The 15803-nt window shown below is 46.1% G+C and overlaps 8 protein-coding genes across 8 annotated transcripts; 4 read left to right on the forward strand and 4 right to left on the reverse strand.

Moving 5' to 3' along the window:
- Positions 1 to 1886: 1886 nt before the first annotated feature.
- ILV2 (acetolactate synthase catalytic subunit) lies at positions 1887 to 3923 on the forward strand (the record flags this gene model as incomplete). The annotated part of the gene is made up of 1 exon (XM_002552873.1): positions 1887 to 3923. One exon carries the CDS (start codon positions 1887 to 1889, stop codon positions 3921 to 3923), a length of 2037 nt encoding a protein of 678 aa, XP_002552919.1.
- A 508-nt stretch (positions 3924 to 4431) lies between these two features.
- On the forward strand, positions 4432 to 8220 carry MYO5 (myosin 5; the record flags this gene model as incomplete). Its single annotated transcript, XM_002552874.1, has 1 exon — positions 4432 to 8220. The coding sequence occupies one exon, from the start codon at positions 4432 to 4434 to the stop codon at positions 8218 to 8220; it is 3789 nt and encodes a 1262-aa protein (XP_002552920.1).
- A 131-nt stretch (positions 8221 to 8351) lies between these two features.
- HFD1 (hexadecenal dehydrogenase) lies at positions 8352 to 9923 on the reverse strand (the record flags this gene model as incomplete). Its single annotated transcript, XM_002552875.1, has 1 exon — positions 8352 to 9923. One exon carries the CDS (start codon positions 9921 to 9923, stop codon positions 8352 to 8354), a length of 1572 nt encoding a protein of 523 aa, XP_002552921.1.
- A 114-nt stretch (positions 9924 to 10037) lies between these two features.
- On the forward strand, positions 10038 to 10748 carry SHE2 (She2p; the record flags this gene model as incomplete). The annotated part of the gene is made up of 1 exon (XM_002552876.1): positions 10038 to 10748. One exon carries the CDS (start codon positions 10038 to 10040, stop codon positions 10746 to 10748), a length of 711 nt encoding a protein of 236 aa, XP_002552922.1.
- A 33-nt stretch (positions 10749 to 10781) lies between these two features.
- EUC1 (Euc1p) lies at positions 10782 to 11912 on the reverse strand (the record flags this gene model as incomplete). The annotated part of the gene is made up of 1 exon (XM_002552877.1): positions 10782 to 11912. One exon carries the CDS (start codon positions 11910 to 11912, stop codon positions 10782 to 10784), a length of 1131 nt encoding a protein of 376 aa, XP_002552923.1.
- A 614-nt stretch (positions 11913 to 12526) lies between these two features.
- MED11 (Med11p) lies at positions 12527 to 12862 on the reverse strand (the record flags this gene model as incomplete). Its single annotated transcript, XM_002552878.1, has 1 exon — positions 12527 to 12862. The coding sequence occupies one exon, from the start codon at positions 12860 to 12862 to the stop codon at positions 12527 to 12529; it is 336 nt and encodes a 111-aa protein (XP_002552924.1).
- Positions 12863 to 13010: 148 nt separating this feature from the next.
- On the forward strand, positions 13011 to 14276 carry FOL3 (dihydrofolate synthase; the record flags this gene model as incomplete). The annotated part of the gene is made up of 1 exon (XM_002552879.1): positions 13011 to 14276. The coding sequence occupies one exon, from the start codon at positions 13011 to 13013 to the stop codon at positions 14274 to 14276; it is 1266 nt and encodes a 421-aa protein (XP_002552925.1).
- Positions 14277 to 14283: 7 nt separating this feature from the next.
- KLTH0D04686g (putative peptide hydrolase) lies at positions 14284 to 15291 on the reverse strand (the record flags this gene model as incomplete). Its single annotated transcript, XM_002552880.1, has 1 exon — positions 14284 to 15291. One exon carries the CDS (start codon positions 15289 to 15291, stop codon positions 14284 to 14286), a length of 1008 nt encoding a protein of 335 aa, XP_002552926.1.
- Between the last annotated feature and the right edge of the window lie 512 nt (positions 15292 to 15803).

Raw genomic sequence — 15803 nt, forward strand, 5'->3', positions numbered from 1 at the left:
TCGGCGGGCGCTCGACTTGTTGACATTGTGGGGCGGTGCAGGGTGTCCGCGAACGCGCTTTGGCGCGGCAGTAGTACCTGAAACCCGAGTAAAGTGAGGCCAAGGCGGCGCCGGCCCTGCGTGGTCTCCGAAGAGACGAGAGGCACATGCTACTGACAACAAGGTATCAGGTATTGAGCACAAATTTGCTGTGCAGGGCCATATTTTTGTTCATGACCGCGATGCCCCTTCGCGCTCCATAAAGATTGCGAGGTCTCCAGACAAGGCTAAGTGATGCGACTAGGAAGAAGAGGTGTCAGAGTTTGGACAGTGCCAATCCTCACTTGAAAAATTTCCTGGATTATCCCGGAGCCGGATAGGTCTCATCAACACTTGCATGGCCTGCAGGTCTCAGGGGATATTTATTGCTGAAGTGAGACCGTAGTACTGATATCACAGGAAATGATAAGGTAGGGCCCGTGAAGAGCCGCTGTTGACCAACTCTCTTTCTCACACTGGCGCCTCTGTCGTGGGTTGGCAACGAAGCAGATGAGATTCAGAAAAAAAGGTAACCAGGACCCTGGATTTTTTGAACAAAAAAGAGGCTAGCGAGCCCTGAGGTTGTCGAAAATTGGGGAATGGACGTAGAACTGATGCTAGGCTTTACAAAGTTCAACGCCAACTTCACGAACCGTACTCAAATTTTTGGTCAAGGGCAATGGGTTTCCTCTCCACTCAGTTGGGCAAAGTTTTGATATTTTGACTCTAGCTTCAATTGGAGAGTAAAAGCGAGACCGCAAACGTAGAGAAAAGCCCCCCTCAAGCGCGGAAGCAACAGGAAACACCATAAGGGGTACTCGCGCGTTGCACACCGTCGTACCTCCCTTCGGCGGCTAATTCGAGTGTAGAGACACACCCGACTGTGGAATAAGGGTGGCATGAATGAAAAACAACAACGCTTTTACGATTCAGGCAAGTAACTGACAGGCTTAGAGAGCTTCGAGACCCACCAGGGCTACCTACGGAGTTTTCTACTCCTTTCCCTGACAAGACGTCACCTGACCAAGGAACTACCCTAAAAACAATAACTCAAACCGCAGATACATGATGCACTACGGGTTTGCTGCAAGCTGGGGGACGCCTGCCGTGCGTAGCAGCAATAGCGCAGCGTGGTCATCATTTTCGGGTTAGCGAAGTATCCAGATACCACGGGCCTTGTGCACACGCCAAATCTCGGAAACCGCAGCCCGACAGACCCATCCTTATTATCGATGTCATAGCCTCAAACTTTCTCAAGAATATTACGGGAACAAATACTAGCATTCATTTTCTTGAAACCGTTCCAAACGTGCTAATCGCGGTGCGATCGTGAGCTTATTGTCAGTTCACGATGTGAATTTGATTGTGAATATGCTAGTTTACAAAATAGTTGGCAACCTTATCGCACACTGAAAATATAGCCGCATAGCCGGCAACTGCATCTACGACCACGGACATACGTTGAAACTGCCAAAAGTCGTCCCGGCTGCCTACCTATAAAGCGGGTTTCGCCGCCAATTGCGATACTTCTAAGAGACGCGCTATGCTAAATGGGCCAAGACCCAGGCAACCACTAAACAATTGCCAGAATAGATCCTCGAGCATTGTTCTATAGCGGCCCGTTCTTGATTCTTCGTATGCGGTCCAACTCCCTTTATCACATGACTCAAAGGTCCGCCGTCACCGCTCTGGGTTTCTTTTGGTGACCAAGACGTACTGAAAAAAAAATTTTCCGATGATTCATTCATTCAAGAAAAGAGATGAGCAAGCAGAGGTTATAAAGCTCGTGGTCCAAGATACTGCTTGCAATTGAAAGTCAGCAAGATCTCGAAAATCCAAGAACGCTGCATACAAAATAATTCAGCAATATGATGAGACAAAGCGCTGGTAAGATGATGCTTAGGCGCGGGATCTCGGCTGCGCTCGCGAGGAATAGCGCCCGCATAGGATCCCTGCGTCTGTACAGCGCCAGTGCGACTTCCACGCAAACTGCCGATGACCAAAGACCCAGACCAGCACCCAGCTTCGACATGGAGCCCTCCAGAAGCGTGAAAGCCTCTAAGCTGCGCAAAAGCGAAATGCCACTAGAAGCCATGGATGACTCATTTATTGGACTTTCTGGCGGTCAGATCTTCCACGAAATGATGCGCAGACACAAGGTCAACACTGTCTTTGGCTACCCTGGTGGTGCCATTTTGGCTGTGTACGACGCTATCTACAACAGCGAGCACTTCAACTTCGTGCTTCCAAAGCACGAACAAGGTGCCGGTCACATGGCCGAAGGCTATGCTCGTGTTAGTGGCAAGCCAGGTGTTGTTCTTGTGACTTCTGGTCCTGGTGCCACCAACGTGGTCACCCCAATGGCAGACGCACTGGCTGACGGTGTGCCAATGGTGGTTTTCACTGGCCAGGTGGCTACCTCGTCTATTGGTACCGACGCTTTCCAGGAAGCTGACGTCATCGGGATCTCTAGATCGTGCACCAAGTGGAACGTTATGGTCAAGAACGTCGAAGAGCTACCACGCCGTATCAACGAGGCCTTTGAAATTGCTGTTAGCGGGAGACCAGGTCCAGTTCTTGTGGACCTGCCCAAGGATGTCACCTCCGCCATCCTCAGAACCCCAATCCCAGTGAAGTCCACTTTGCCCTCCAACGCTTTATCTAAAATCACAAAATCTGCCGCCAAGGAGTTTACCCTCGCCAACCTGCAAAGAGCTGCTGATTTGATAAATATCGCCAAAAAGCCCTTAATTTATGTGGGCGGTGGAATTTTTGGCAAAGAGCAGGGTCCAAAGTTACTGCGCGAGCTTGCTGAGCGCGCCCAAATTCCTGTGAGTACTACCATCCAAGGTCTTGGCGCCTTCGACCAGGAAGACCCTAAGTCTCTGGACATGCTCGGTATGCACGGTTCCGCGTTTGCCAATCTGTCTGTGCAGAACGCTGACTTAATCATTGCTCTGGGTGCTAGATTCGATGACCGTGTTACTTGTAATGTTGCCAAGTTTGCTCCAGAAGCTCGTAAAGCCGCTTTGGAAAACAGAGGTGGTATCATCCACTTTGAAATCTCTCCTAAGAACATCAACAAAGTCGTCGAGGCTCAGGTTGCTGTCGAGGGTGACGTCACAGACAATTTGGAAAGATTGATCCCACTCGTCAACAACGTGAAGGAGAGAAAGGAGTGGTTCGCCCAGATTGACGCTTGGAAGAAGGAGTACCCTTATGATTACCAAAGGGAAACTAAGGACTCAAAGATCAAGCCTCAAACTCTTGTTGCTAGGCTTTCCGAGGTTGCCAGCTCAACCGGCAGAGATGTTATCGTGACCACCGGTGTCGGTCAGCATCAAATGTGGGCTGCTCAGCATTGGACCTGGAGACATCCACGTACTTTTATCACATCCGGTGGTTTGGGAACTATGGGCTACGGTTTGCCTTCCGCTATCGGCGCCCAAATCGCCAGACCTGACGCTCTCGTTATCGACATCGATGGTGATGCGTCATTCAACATGACTTTGATGGAACTGTCAAGTGCAGTTCAAGCGGGCGCGCCTGTGAAAATCGTGGTCTTGAACAACGAAGAGCAGGGTATGGTCACACAGTGGCAATCTCTGTTTTACGAGCACCGCTACTCCCACACCCATCAACTGAACCCAGACTTCGTGAAGCTGGCCGAGGCCATGGGCCTGAAGGGCATGAGGCTTTCAAAGCAAGAAGACATGGACTCTGTTCTAAAGGAATTTGTGAACACTGAAGGCCCTGTCTTGCTTGAAGTCATTGTTGAGAAGAAGGTCCCAGTTCTCCCTATGGTGCCCGCTGGTAAGGGTTTGCATGAATTCATTAACTTCGATGCTGAGGTTGAGAAAGAACAGAACGAGCTGCGTCACAAGCGTACAGGTGGTAAGCATTAAACAATGAAAAAAGTATCATGCATTGTGCAGGACGCACGAATTTTTTACGATGTTCAAGGGATGTTCTGGTAAGTACATATGCGCTTCGAAAGAAAGCGACTCCCATTCTCCATGATAATCTCGCGCACATATATTTATTTATATATGCGTATTTTCAATGTACAATTAGACGACCCTCAAGTCGCAATATTAAACGCTAATTTCCATAATTCCATGGCTCCTTTCTAGCAAATGGTTCTATGGGCGCAACGCAGGCAATAACTGTAAACTACTTCATAGATACCTACTTCATAGATACATCTTGAAATCAAGCTAAGGCAATGGAGTTCTCGGGTAAGGCGCTCACGTGCTGATGATTATCTACTTTGCGTTATTTGTGATATCAACTTACGGGATAGGGGCTCATGGTAAACTCGAAGGCTGATGATCCAAAAGTACGTAAATTTAGTATACTACACCCTTTACCGCTCCATCGTGCTCCTAGAGTATAGGCTGATTGAAGTAAGAAATGGCTATAATAAAAAGGGGAGCGAGGAATAAGACGGCCCAGCAGCCCGCCAAGAGGTCCGGACAGATAAAGAAGGCTACATTTGAGTCGAACAAGAAGAAAGAAGTGGGTGTGTCAGATTTAACGCTGCTTTCAAAGATCTCCGATGAATCCATCAACGACAACCTTAAAAAGAGGTTTCAGAATGGCACCATTTACACATACATCGGACATGTGCTTATTAGTGTTAATCCATTCCGGGATCTAGGTATTTACACCGACAGCGTTCTAAAAAGCTACATGGGCAAGAACAGGCTGGAGGTCCCACCTCATGTATTTGCAATCGCAGAGTCCATGTACTACAATATGAAAGCTTACAACGAGAATCAGTGCGTCATTATTTCCGGAGAATCAGGCGCAGGCAAGACAGAGGCTGCTAAGAGAATCATGCAATACATCGCTGCTGCGTCTAACACGCACTCTGATTCCATCGGAAAGATCAAAGACATGGTGTTAGCTACGAACCCCTTGCTAGAATCCTTCGGTTGTGCAAAAACACTCCGTAACAACAATTCTTCCCGCCACGGCAAGTACCTCGAGATTCGCTTCAATGCACAGTTCGAGCCATGCGCTGGTAACATCACGAATTACCTTCTGGAGAAGCAGAGAGTTGTTGGTCAGCTTAAGGATGAAAGAAATTTCCATATTTTCTACCAATTCACAAAGGGTGCCTCGGACAACTATAGACAGCTCTTCGGGGTACAGATGCCCGAACAATACATCTACACTTCAGCTTCCGGATGCACATCTGTCGACACGATAGACGATTTGAGTGATTTCCAAGCTACTTTGAAAGCCATGCAGGTGATTGGGATAACACAGCAAGAACAAGACGAATTGTTTCGCTTGTTGTCAGCTATCCTATGGATCGGTAATATTTCTTTTACAGAAAATGAAGAGGGCAATGCACAGGTTTGCGACACTTCTGTCACTGACTTTGTTGCTTACTTGCTACAAGTTGATGCCCATTTTTTGACACAAGCGCTTGTAGAAAGAGTCATGGAAACCAACCATGGTATGAAAAGAGGCTCGGTATACCATGTTCCTTTGAATGTTGTCCAAGCTACGGCAGTGAAAGACGCCTTGGCCAAAGCTATCTACAATAACCTTTTCGACTGGATAGTAGATCGAGTTAATGTTTCTTTGCAAGCATTCCCTGGCGCCAATAAGTCTATTGGTATTCTTGATATTTATGGCTTCGAAATTTTTGACTACAACTCATTCGAACAAATCTGCATAAACTATGTTAATGAGAAACTGCAGCAGATTTTTATCCAGCTGACTCTTAAATCAGAGCAAGAGGAATACGCCAGGGAACAAATCCAATGGACTCCTATCAAATACTTCGATAACAGAGTCGTGTGTGACCTGATAGAGGCTAGAAGGCCGCCAGGTATAATCGCAGCAATGAACGATTCAGTTGCTACAGCCCACGCCGACTCGAATGCTGCGGATCAAGCGTTTGCTCAGCGTTTGAATCTATTCAGTTCTAATCCTCATTTCGAACTCCGGTCAACGAAGTTCATTATCAAGCACTACGCAGGCGATGTTACCTACGACATTTTCGGCATGACAGACAAAAACAAGGATCAATTACAAAAGGATCTTGTAGAGCTTATTGGAACCAGCTCTAATACATTCCTTTCTTCCATTTTTCCTACTACTGTTGACAAAAACTCTAAAAGAAGACCGCCCTCTGCAGGTGACAAAATCATTAAGAGTGCAAATGAACTAGTAGAAACATTGTCAAAAGCCCAGCCATCATACATTAGGACGATCAAACCTAACCAAACAAAGTCACCAAACGACTATGACGACCATCAGGTCTTACATCAAGTCAAGTACTTGGGGCTTCAGGAAAATGTTCGCATTAGGAGAGCAGGTTTTGCTTACAGACAAACTTTTGATAAGTTCGTTGAGAGGTTCTATTTGCTTTCTCCTCAGTGCTCTTACGCTGGTGATTATATCTGGCAGGGCGATACTCTTGATGCTGTTAAGCTGATTTTGAAGGACGCGTCCATCCCACCTTCTGAGTATCAGCTGGGTGTCAGCAAAGTTTTCATCAAAACCCCTGAGTCGCTTTTTGCATTGGAAACAATGAGAGACAAATACTGGTATAACATGGCAGCTAGGATTCAAAGAGCTTGGAGGAGATTCTTGCTAAGAAGAGTTGATGCTGCGAGCAGGATCCAGAGAGCAATAAGAGAAAAGAAAGGTGGCAACAAGTATGAAAAACTCAGGGATTCTGGCACGAAGTTGTTAGCAGGAAGGAAAGAAAGAAGGTCAATGTCGCTTCTGGGTTATCGTGCCTTTATGGGTGACTATTTGTCATGCAATGAGCCAAAAGCTAAGGGTGCGTATATCAAAAGACAAGCAGGAATCAACGAGAAAGTGATTTTTTCTATTAATGGCGAGTCTCTACACTCAAAATTTGGTCGGTCGGCATTACGGCTCAGAAAGGCTTTCATTCTAACTCCATCCCACTTCTACGTTATCGGTCAAAACGCAGTCCAAAATCAAATCACTTACACAGTTGATTATAAAATTGACGTTAAGCAAATCAAATATGTGAGTTTGACAAATCTCCAGGATGATTGGGTTGGCATTTTTGTTGCGAATTCAACTTTGCCAGATCCTTTGATCAACACTTACTTCAAAACAGAACTTATCACACACTTAAAATCTCTAAACAAAGGGATCGAAGTCAAGATCGGTCCGACCCTGGAATACCAAAAGAAACCTGGCAAGATACACGTTGTGAAGTGCCAGATTAGCGAGTCTGCTCCGAAATATGGAGACATATACAAATCCAGCACAATTTCAGTTCGCAAAGGACATCCTGCTACATCGAAATCGCATCCTAAACCTAAAAAGAAGAGCACTTATCAAGACTACGCTCCACAACACCGGACATCTACTTCAATTGGACAGCCATCAATACCGACTGCGACTCGCAGCACGGTTGTACCAACGACTGGCAAACAAGCTCCTGCAAAGCCTCCAGCCCCAAAAATCCGTCAAAAGAAGCCCGCTCCTCCACCTCCCGCCAAAAAACAATCCCAGCCAGCCCCTTCTTCGAATGTTGCTAACATAGCTGCAACCGCCGCACAGGCTGCATATCACCCCCAGCCAGCAGTTCATAATTCTGAGCAGGAAGCGGGAGTTAATCACGGCACGCCACCACGTCAAACACCTATGGGGGCCTCGCAAGGGTCTCGTAGTCGACAAGAACCAAAGTCAAACTTTGCTACGGCAAGTTCGCCAGCAAAGTCTGCTGTGCCACCACCTCCACCACCACCACCACCAGCATCGAAACCTTCTGTGCCCAAGTTTGAAGCAGCGTATGACTTCGTCGGGACGGGCTCACCTTCTGAGCTACCGCTCAGTAAAGGTGATATCGTGTACATCTCAAGACAAGAACCTAGCGGCTGGTCTCTTGCTAAAACGCTTGACGGGGCCAAAGAAGGTTGGGTTCCTACTTCTTACATGACGGAGCATAAAGGTACAGCACATGCAGTGTCTAGTTCGAGACCTAGTCAAAGTACGCAACCAGGAGTTTCAAGCAGTACTGAAAATTCTGCATCTACAGCAACTTCTGCCACTTTTACTGCACACTCTTCAGGTCCAGATCAAAATTCAATTTCCAACGCTTCTAGTAATCCACTAGCATCGGCGCTTGCTGCAAGAGCAAACAAGGTGCGCCAGGATAGCGATGAAGAAGAAGCCGAAGCATCAGAAGACGACTGGTAGAAGAATGGTCAACCTTTAATTTTTCATAGAACTTTAACCTAGATATCCACACGAACAACGAATATCTCATGTCTCCTCCTTATACATAAGCTTAATATAATAAAAGTAATTGAAATTGCGCATACCCCCCTTCAAGACTGAGCAAGTCTGTAAGTTCCAAGCGCAACAAGTGCTCCGGACACTGTGTAGACGACCAACTTCTTAGAATCCCATTTGGTTGAGCCGTCTCTGTTGAAGCCCGGCTTAGCTTCTATGAAGGCCTGTGCCATCTTTGGTTTAGTGGGAGTATATGGTGGATTTCTGACCCCATTCATCAGCTCAGTCCAGAAAGGTTGCCTGATAACAGTCCTCTCGTGAGTAAAAGCACTGTAGCTCCACCTTCCATGATAACTACCAGAACCTGACTGGCGGATACCTCCAAAAGGAGCATTTTGTGCTGCAACATGAACCAGCGTGTCGCCAATCATACAAGCACCTGATTTGACCTGCGTCATAATACGTTCTGTCTCATGTTTGTTGTTTGAGAAAATATACATGGCCAGCGGGTTATTGTGATACTTTTTCACCTTCGCAATGGCATCATCAAGGTCAACGTACGTCACGAACGGCAAAAAAGGTGCGAAGTTCTCCTCCTTCATTAGTGCATGGTCCCATCCAACATCGAAAACAACAGTTGGAGGCAAGCAGTTTTTAGGAAGCTCAGCAGCTACATTGGAGGGTTGGACCGTTGTACCATCTGTACACTCAAGCTTCTTTTTCGCGCTTTCATAAGCCTTCTCATGGACCATGCAAGTATAGTCGGTATCTTTGTCCAAAATCGGCCAGAATTCATCCAGTACGCCTTTCGCCAGTTCCTTGATCTTCTTGATCTGCGACTCGTGGACGATAACGTAGTCTGATGCAACGCATGTTTGTCCTGAATTGCTGAATGCGCCAAAAAATACTCTCTTCAAAGCAGCTCTCATGTTTGATTCGGAAAAGTGCTCAGTTATGAACACAGGACTTTTACCGCCTAGTTCAAGCGTGTAAGGAGTAAGGTGTTTCGCAGCTTCTTGCGCAACTATCGCGCCAACTTTTGTAGAACCCGTGTAAAAGATCTTATCAAAATTTGGGTTTTGAATCAATCGGGTAGTCTCAGTAACAGCACCTTGTACTACTTTGAGCCATTTACTGCTAACATGGCATGAGATAATATTTCCAAGCAGTCGCGAGGTATTAGGAACAAGCTCGCTGGGCTTCCAGACGACGGAATTGCCACCCGCAATCGCAGCAGCGACAGGCTCCAAACCAAGCAGAACTGGGTAATTGAAAGGAGAAATCACCAGCACGGATCCCAGAGATATTCTGTCCACAGAAACATTGCTGAACATAAAAAGTGCCGATGACTCCCTAATTTTCTCTGGCTTGATCCAATGAGGGAGTTTCTTGATGTACTGTAATATGCTGTTATACAGCACAACCAACTCCATAACCACTGTCTCATGCTTGCTTCTCTTGAAATCATTTAGTAAAGCTTCGATAATCTCAGCCTCGTGGTCTTTGACACTGTAGTACAAAGATTTAAGGGTATCTAGTCTTAATTTGAGGTCGTGGTTCCGAGGATTCTTAAATTTGGAGATTTCCGCCTGTCTTTCTTCAAATGAAGCTTTGCTAAGCTTGACGATCTCATCGATGTCATCCACGGGGGTGTACTGTAAGCTCATGGCTTAACTTTTTGCAGTTCGGTTGACTTTCAGAATGCAAAAACCATTTACAATTCTGTTACGATAACAAAATGAACTTTACTCAAATCATCGCCCCGCTATAAAGCCTCGAAAATGAAAAACGTAACTTTCCCAGCAAATGAGAATGTTTTAAAGTCGCTTCAATTGGCTATTCAATCCTATTCAAATTATTTGTCTTCTTATATTGATGCTTTGAACAAATACATCAGTCATCAGCGCCGGGTTTCAACGCTGAGGTTTGAAAGAGCCACTTTGATCAAATACGTTAAGAAATTGAGGTTCTTCAACGAAGAATTGATGAGCATGGATATGGTTCAGCAATATAGGGGTGGCAACTTAATAAAAACTGCTGTCTGCTCTCTCGCATCCTTCTTTATCCGCTGTCTCGAGGTGATGGATCTTTTAAACTACTACCTCACTCAGTCATTGAAAAACGAAACTATCTCGAAAACCCTCAATCGTGATTTAGTGGTCAGCGAAGATTGCGTCGTCTTTCTAGAAAGTACTTACCGTCACTACGTAAAGTTCACGCAGTGGATGCTCGAGGCATTGGACATCCACGATGCCACGTTGACTGTTGAGGTGTTACAATTTGCCAGGAAATGCGCAAAGGAAGACGGTCTTGATTTGGAGGAAACAGATGATATTTTGCTGCAGGAAGTTGGCGTAGTCTCTAGTGCATCAGAGTACCAAGAATTGCTCGACGAATGGTGTCTCGTACTTTCCGAACAGTATATGGGCCTGACGAAGGCGTTCGAGGCTGAAACAACGCGCTGGAGCGAAATCTTTGAGGGGCGTAAATAAGATACTTACTGGCGCTGAACCTGAGCCCAGGCTTTACGCTTCTTGATCAGAGCCTTCGTGGTGAGAATCTACATTTGGGTCCTCTGAATCTTCCTCGCCGCTTCCGTTGCTTAAAGGTGTGCTTTGCTGATGTCGGACGTCGCTAGAACGCCCTTCTACGTGTCGTCTGGGTGCCGTTTGCAACGTCAGACTATAATCGCTGGGACGGTCCATCTTTTTGGCGAAGTAAATGTATAGCTGGTTGAGACTCAGTTCTCGGCCTTTGCCAGGAAACGAATTGTTTTTGAGTCGTATGTTCTCCACTACGCTTGTAGCTTGGAGTCGTGTAGTACCAGCTGGCAGATTGTACTTCTCAGGATGGTTCTTTATGTCGATAATTTTGTTAATGATATGCATCCTTTTCGCGTAAAATGTGCGCTCTGATGGCTTGCGTCTCCAGCTGGGACCGAACCGCCGTTCAAGAGCTAGAAGAGAAGGCTGACCACGAAGTCCAGCGAAGTACTCTTGGGCAACTTCGTAGACTGTTCGAAGTGACCGGTTCAGCTTGTAGCATGGATATCGGCTGCGATCATCTTTGTATGCATCAGAGACACTTTGGGAGCGTTCAACAAGGGACGAAGGCGGCTCAAAGTCCTGATAGTTGAGCCTTGTCCACATATCGCTCTCCTCCGTTTTGCACCACCCGGTCCCCCCACCTGCATGCGCCGCCTCAAGACGGTGCTCATTGTCCCGCTGCTGACGGTATGCTTCGTGGTTCTCATGCAGCAGATGCGAGCCAACAAGGTCTTCCGCTTCTTGACCAGTGACATGCTCGTTGGAGTGATCCCAGGATAGAACTCTTTTTTCGCTCATGACCCCAACCACTTCCTTAAATATCTCTTTAAGCGCTCCAACATCAGTGGCACATTTCTCAAACTGCTTTAGTCCCATCTCCAGTTTTTTGCATGTTTCGATGTAAAAGTCCTCTTGCTCCTGCTCCAGCTGAACAACGCGAGTCTTGAGAAACTCATTTTGTTCTTGTATCTTTGCGAGTTGGTCGAGCACAACTGCCTGAAATGCGGAGGCCACGGGCGTTGGTGACGGTACAGAATCGCTTACACGAGAATTCTTGTTAGGGGTGTTTTGCTCAGCTTCTTCGTTGCTCACAAGCTCATTACGCATCATGGTCCTCTTGGAGCTCCTTCGGAAAATTGTTCTGGTCTAGCAAAGCGTTTGAAGTCCCTAAGTCTGACCTATTGACCCTCAACCTCGTATGTCATCAATGTCTCTTGCTTTTGATGAGCTAAGTGTGGTTTCCTTAAAGGAATATATCAAACTAAAACCCGCATAAAGAACAGTGAGTTAGTATACAACTCATGAGTTAGTAAGGAAGAACATAGCCACAGCAGGAAGCAAATTAGCAGAGTAGTTAACGAATGCAGACCCTCGGCCTGCTAATAATTAGGTTAGTCCTGTAATGCTGATACAGATGGTGTCTTGTGCTCGAAACGCATATCATTGTTAAATTACCGTTTTCTGTCACTTGTTTCTTAGCCACTGCTTCAAGTGAATTGGTGTGATCTATATAGTTCTAAAAACAAAAGCCTTTTGATGAGCAGCGATTCTCTAGCTAGCACGCAGCATTCTCGCAATCGGTTCAATGCACACAAAGAGGGGCGCCTCGCCCAGCGAGCCCCGTGTTGCGAACTTCGCAAAGTGTCTCTCAGGTCTACAACCTACTGCCGGCCAGGCGCCTTCAATTGCCTGTTATTTCTGGAGTTTGAAGAATGAACGTTAGATTATGAGGCCTCATGCTCTAAGTGTTCAAACTGTTCTCTCATTTTCTCGTTGTCTTGGCCAACGGCTTTCTTGTTAACGTTAATGGGCAGGAGCCGAGTTCCAACGTTTTCGTCCAGATGTCTAATTTCCCGCCTTAGCGCGACCGTTGCCTCCTCCAGACTGCCGTAAAAGCTGCGTATATGGTTCTCAAACTGCGATTTCATATTTTCATTGCCTCGTTTGAGCTCTTCGATTGTACCAACGGCCTGGGAGGCGTGAAGCAAGGTAGACAAAAGCTGGTTGTCAACAGCGTTCAGGCTCTCAAGCCTTTCTTGTATAAACTCCGGCTGAGGCATCCGTCCGGGGGTAGCTTTCAGGTTTTGGTCTCAATGGGTTCCGCCAATTTCAAATTTCAACTTGAAGTTTTCAACACCTTAGCAGCAGAAAACCTGAATCACCAACGCTCACATAAAAGCAGTTCTAGAGACAAAAAAGGGCAGCGCAATGAGCATAGAACTAGGACTTTCTCGAATAACTAATCTACTATCACACTTGGGAAACCCTCAGGACAAATTTAGAGTTTTGCATGTTGCAGGAACGAATGGCAAGGGATCAGTGTGCTCTCTTCTGCAGTCGGTCTTGCAGCAGAATACTCTAAATTTAGTGGGAAAATTCACATCACCACACCTGATTCACATTACTGATTGCATCAGTGTTAATAACAAGCCAATATCTACTTTGGATTTCAATTCTATTCGCACTCGCCTGGACCATATGAACGCAGCTCATCAAATAGGTTGTACCGAATTTGAGCTTCTAACTTGCACAGCGCTGGAATATTTCCACCTCAAAAAGTGCAACTGGTGCGTACTGGAAGTTGGGTTAGGGGGCAGATTAGACGCCACGAATTGTACCGTTGGGTCTCAAAAAGTTTGTGGAATAACCAAAATTGGTATGGATCACCAAGGGTTCCTGGGAAACACTTTGCAAGAAATCGCCGCCGAAAAAGCTGCAATTGTAACTTCAGGTGTCCCTTTCGTCGCTGTTGATGGCACAAATGACAAGCGTGTTCTGGATATTGTGGAGAAACGTGCAAGCCTTGTGGGCGCAACGTTTTCGCCTACAACAACTCGTATATCGGGGCATTTTATCCATACAGATTCATGGGGCAAAGTGGCGAGAGAAGCTGTAGCGCTCAATGGCGATTATCAAAAGTCGAACGTTGCCGTCGCCCTTTCAATGCTTGACTTTCTTCAGCGTGAAGATCAGGTTTCAATTTCAAGAGAAGAATTAATAGATGGCCTAAAGACCGTGAGTTGGCCAGGTAGACTACAAAATGCGGAATTGATACTTCCGCAAGGCCAGCAAACTTTGAAGATATTATTAGATGGTGCTCACAATGGAGACGCGGCCGAGGCTCTCGCATCATACATAAAGGAGCACGTTCGTCGCGACTCAGAACCATTAAGGTTTTTGGTTGCAGTTACGCAGGGGAAAGATCTTGAACCACTTCTTTCGCCTTTGATTAGATCCTGCGATGAGGTCGTTGTCACAAAGTTTGGGCCTGTAGATCGCATGCCTTGGATATCTGCAATGGATCCCTCTGATCTTGCCAGGTTCGTTTCAAAGTACACTGACCACGTATTAATACAGCCTAATTTACAAGATGCGGTTGCTTACCTACAGAATACGTCCCCAAGGCAGACGGTAATTTGCGGCTCTCTGTATCTTTGTGGACAATTGCTACAAAGCACAGAAGTCAAATGGTGAAAGTGGGTCATCTTTTTTGACGTTTGTTAATAGAGCCGCGGAGCATGTTTTCGATGCCTCTTTTTGAAGTTGTTTTCTGGTTTAGGTCGCTCTTTAGCGATACTTCAGGCTCTTGTTTGACATCACTCGCTTCTTCAAGCTTTCGCGGCTCCTCTTTAGAGTGTTTCTGAGAATTTTCGTCTCTTTCATGAAGGCTAGGCTTTTTGTCGTCTTTCTCTTCATGCTTCCACGAGCTTTCGAAATCCGAGCGCGAACTTTGTTCGCCCTTCACCAAAGATTTTTTTGTTTTGTCCTCTTTTTTGAAAAAGTCGCGCACAGCGCCCTTTGCTGGGGAAACAAGGCACTTTCCGTTGTTTGCAACCTTCCCGACCTCAGAACTTACCTGCCACCACTCCAAAACGCTTTTGTCGCAATATGCTTTTAGTGTTTGTTCCAGTTCCGACTCTTTCCAACTGGTTTTTGACTCATCGAGCCACATGTTCCACTCTTTTGAGCCGCGTTCCAATACAACAGGCATGCGAAAGTGGAGCCACTCCAACTCCGGAGGCGCCGGTCCTGTGATAATAGTATATGAATAGAAATCTTGGGCCTCCACATGGTCATACATACCGGCCAAAAACATCAATTCACGATCCTTCCTCGTGATATAGTATGGGATCTTGGTCTTGCCTTTAGTTTGCCACTCGTAATAACCACTCACGGGTACCACGCATCTTTTGTAATTGCAGGGCGTGGCCCACATTTTACTTGTCGCTATGTTTTCTTTACGTGCATTAAAGGTCTTGTAGGGCTGCGACTTGGCCACGTCTTTTGTCCAGTGTGGAACAAGACCCCATTGCATACTCCTCAAATGTTCGTGATTTGTAAGAACTGGTGCTCTTTGCGTGGGCGCGATGTTATAGGAACTTTCGAAGTTTACAGGTCCATCTTCTGGACTTTCATAGGTTATATCGAGCTCAGTGAGTCTTCTACCGACGTCAATGCCGCTGTAGCCTAATGCGTATCTTCCGCACATTAAGAGCCTGATTTTGATTGCAGTTTTCGGTCACTCAAGGGTTGTTCGCGGTTTTCGCCAATGTAATAATGATGATGAGCTTGCCTCTTCCCTAATTTTTACGTAGTTTGGCCCGTAATGTCTGATGAAGGCAATAATAGCAGACCCGATCAGCGAACAATACAGCTTCATCTGACGCTGCTAGCGATTCCTAGTCTTCTTTTTCCCGATATTTGGCAAAGCTCAGGCTTTCCGAAGATGTCAGGAGGTATTGACACCTCAGCTTTGGTCAACGAGGTGCTAAGAAATACATGTTTAAAGAACCCAGACTCGTTTCATCCTACAGATTGAAGTAACTGGCAGTGAAGGTAGCCTTATAAGTATGTTGGCAGTTCAGTCAAGTTCCTTCCTTCTTGCTTAATATTTTCACTGTTTGTTCTTTCAAATTTGAGAAGTTGACATTTTTCGATGCTAGCAAAGATCATCTCTAACAAAACTAAAGCGGCGATTTTAAGTTTAGTGCCAGAAGCCTC

The sequence above is a fragment of the Lachancea thermotolerans genome (genome assembly GCF_000142805.1).
Source record: "Lachancea thermotolerans CBS 6340 chromosome D complete sequence".
Lineage (NCBI taxonomy): Eukaryota > Fungi > Ascomycota > Saccharomycetes > Saccharomycetales > Saccharomycetaceae > Lachancea > Lachancea thermotolerans.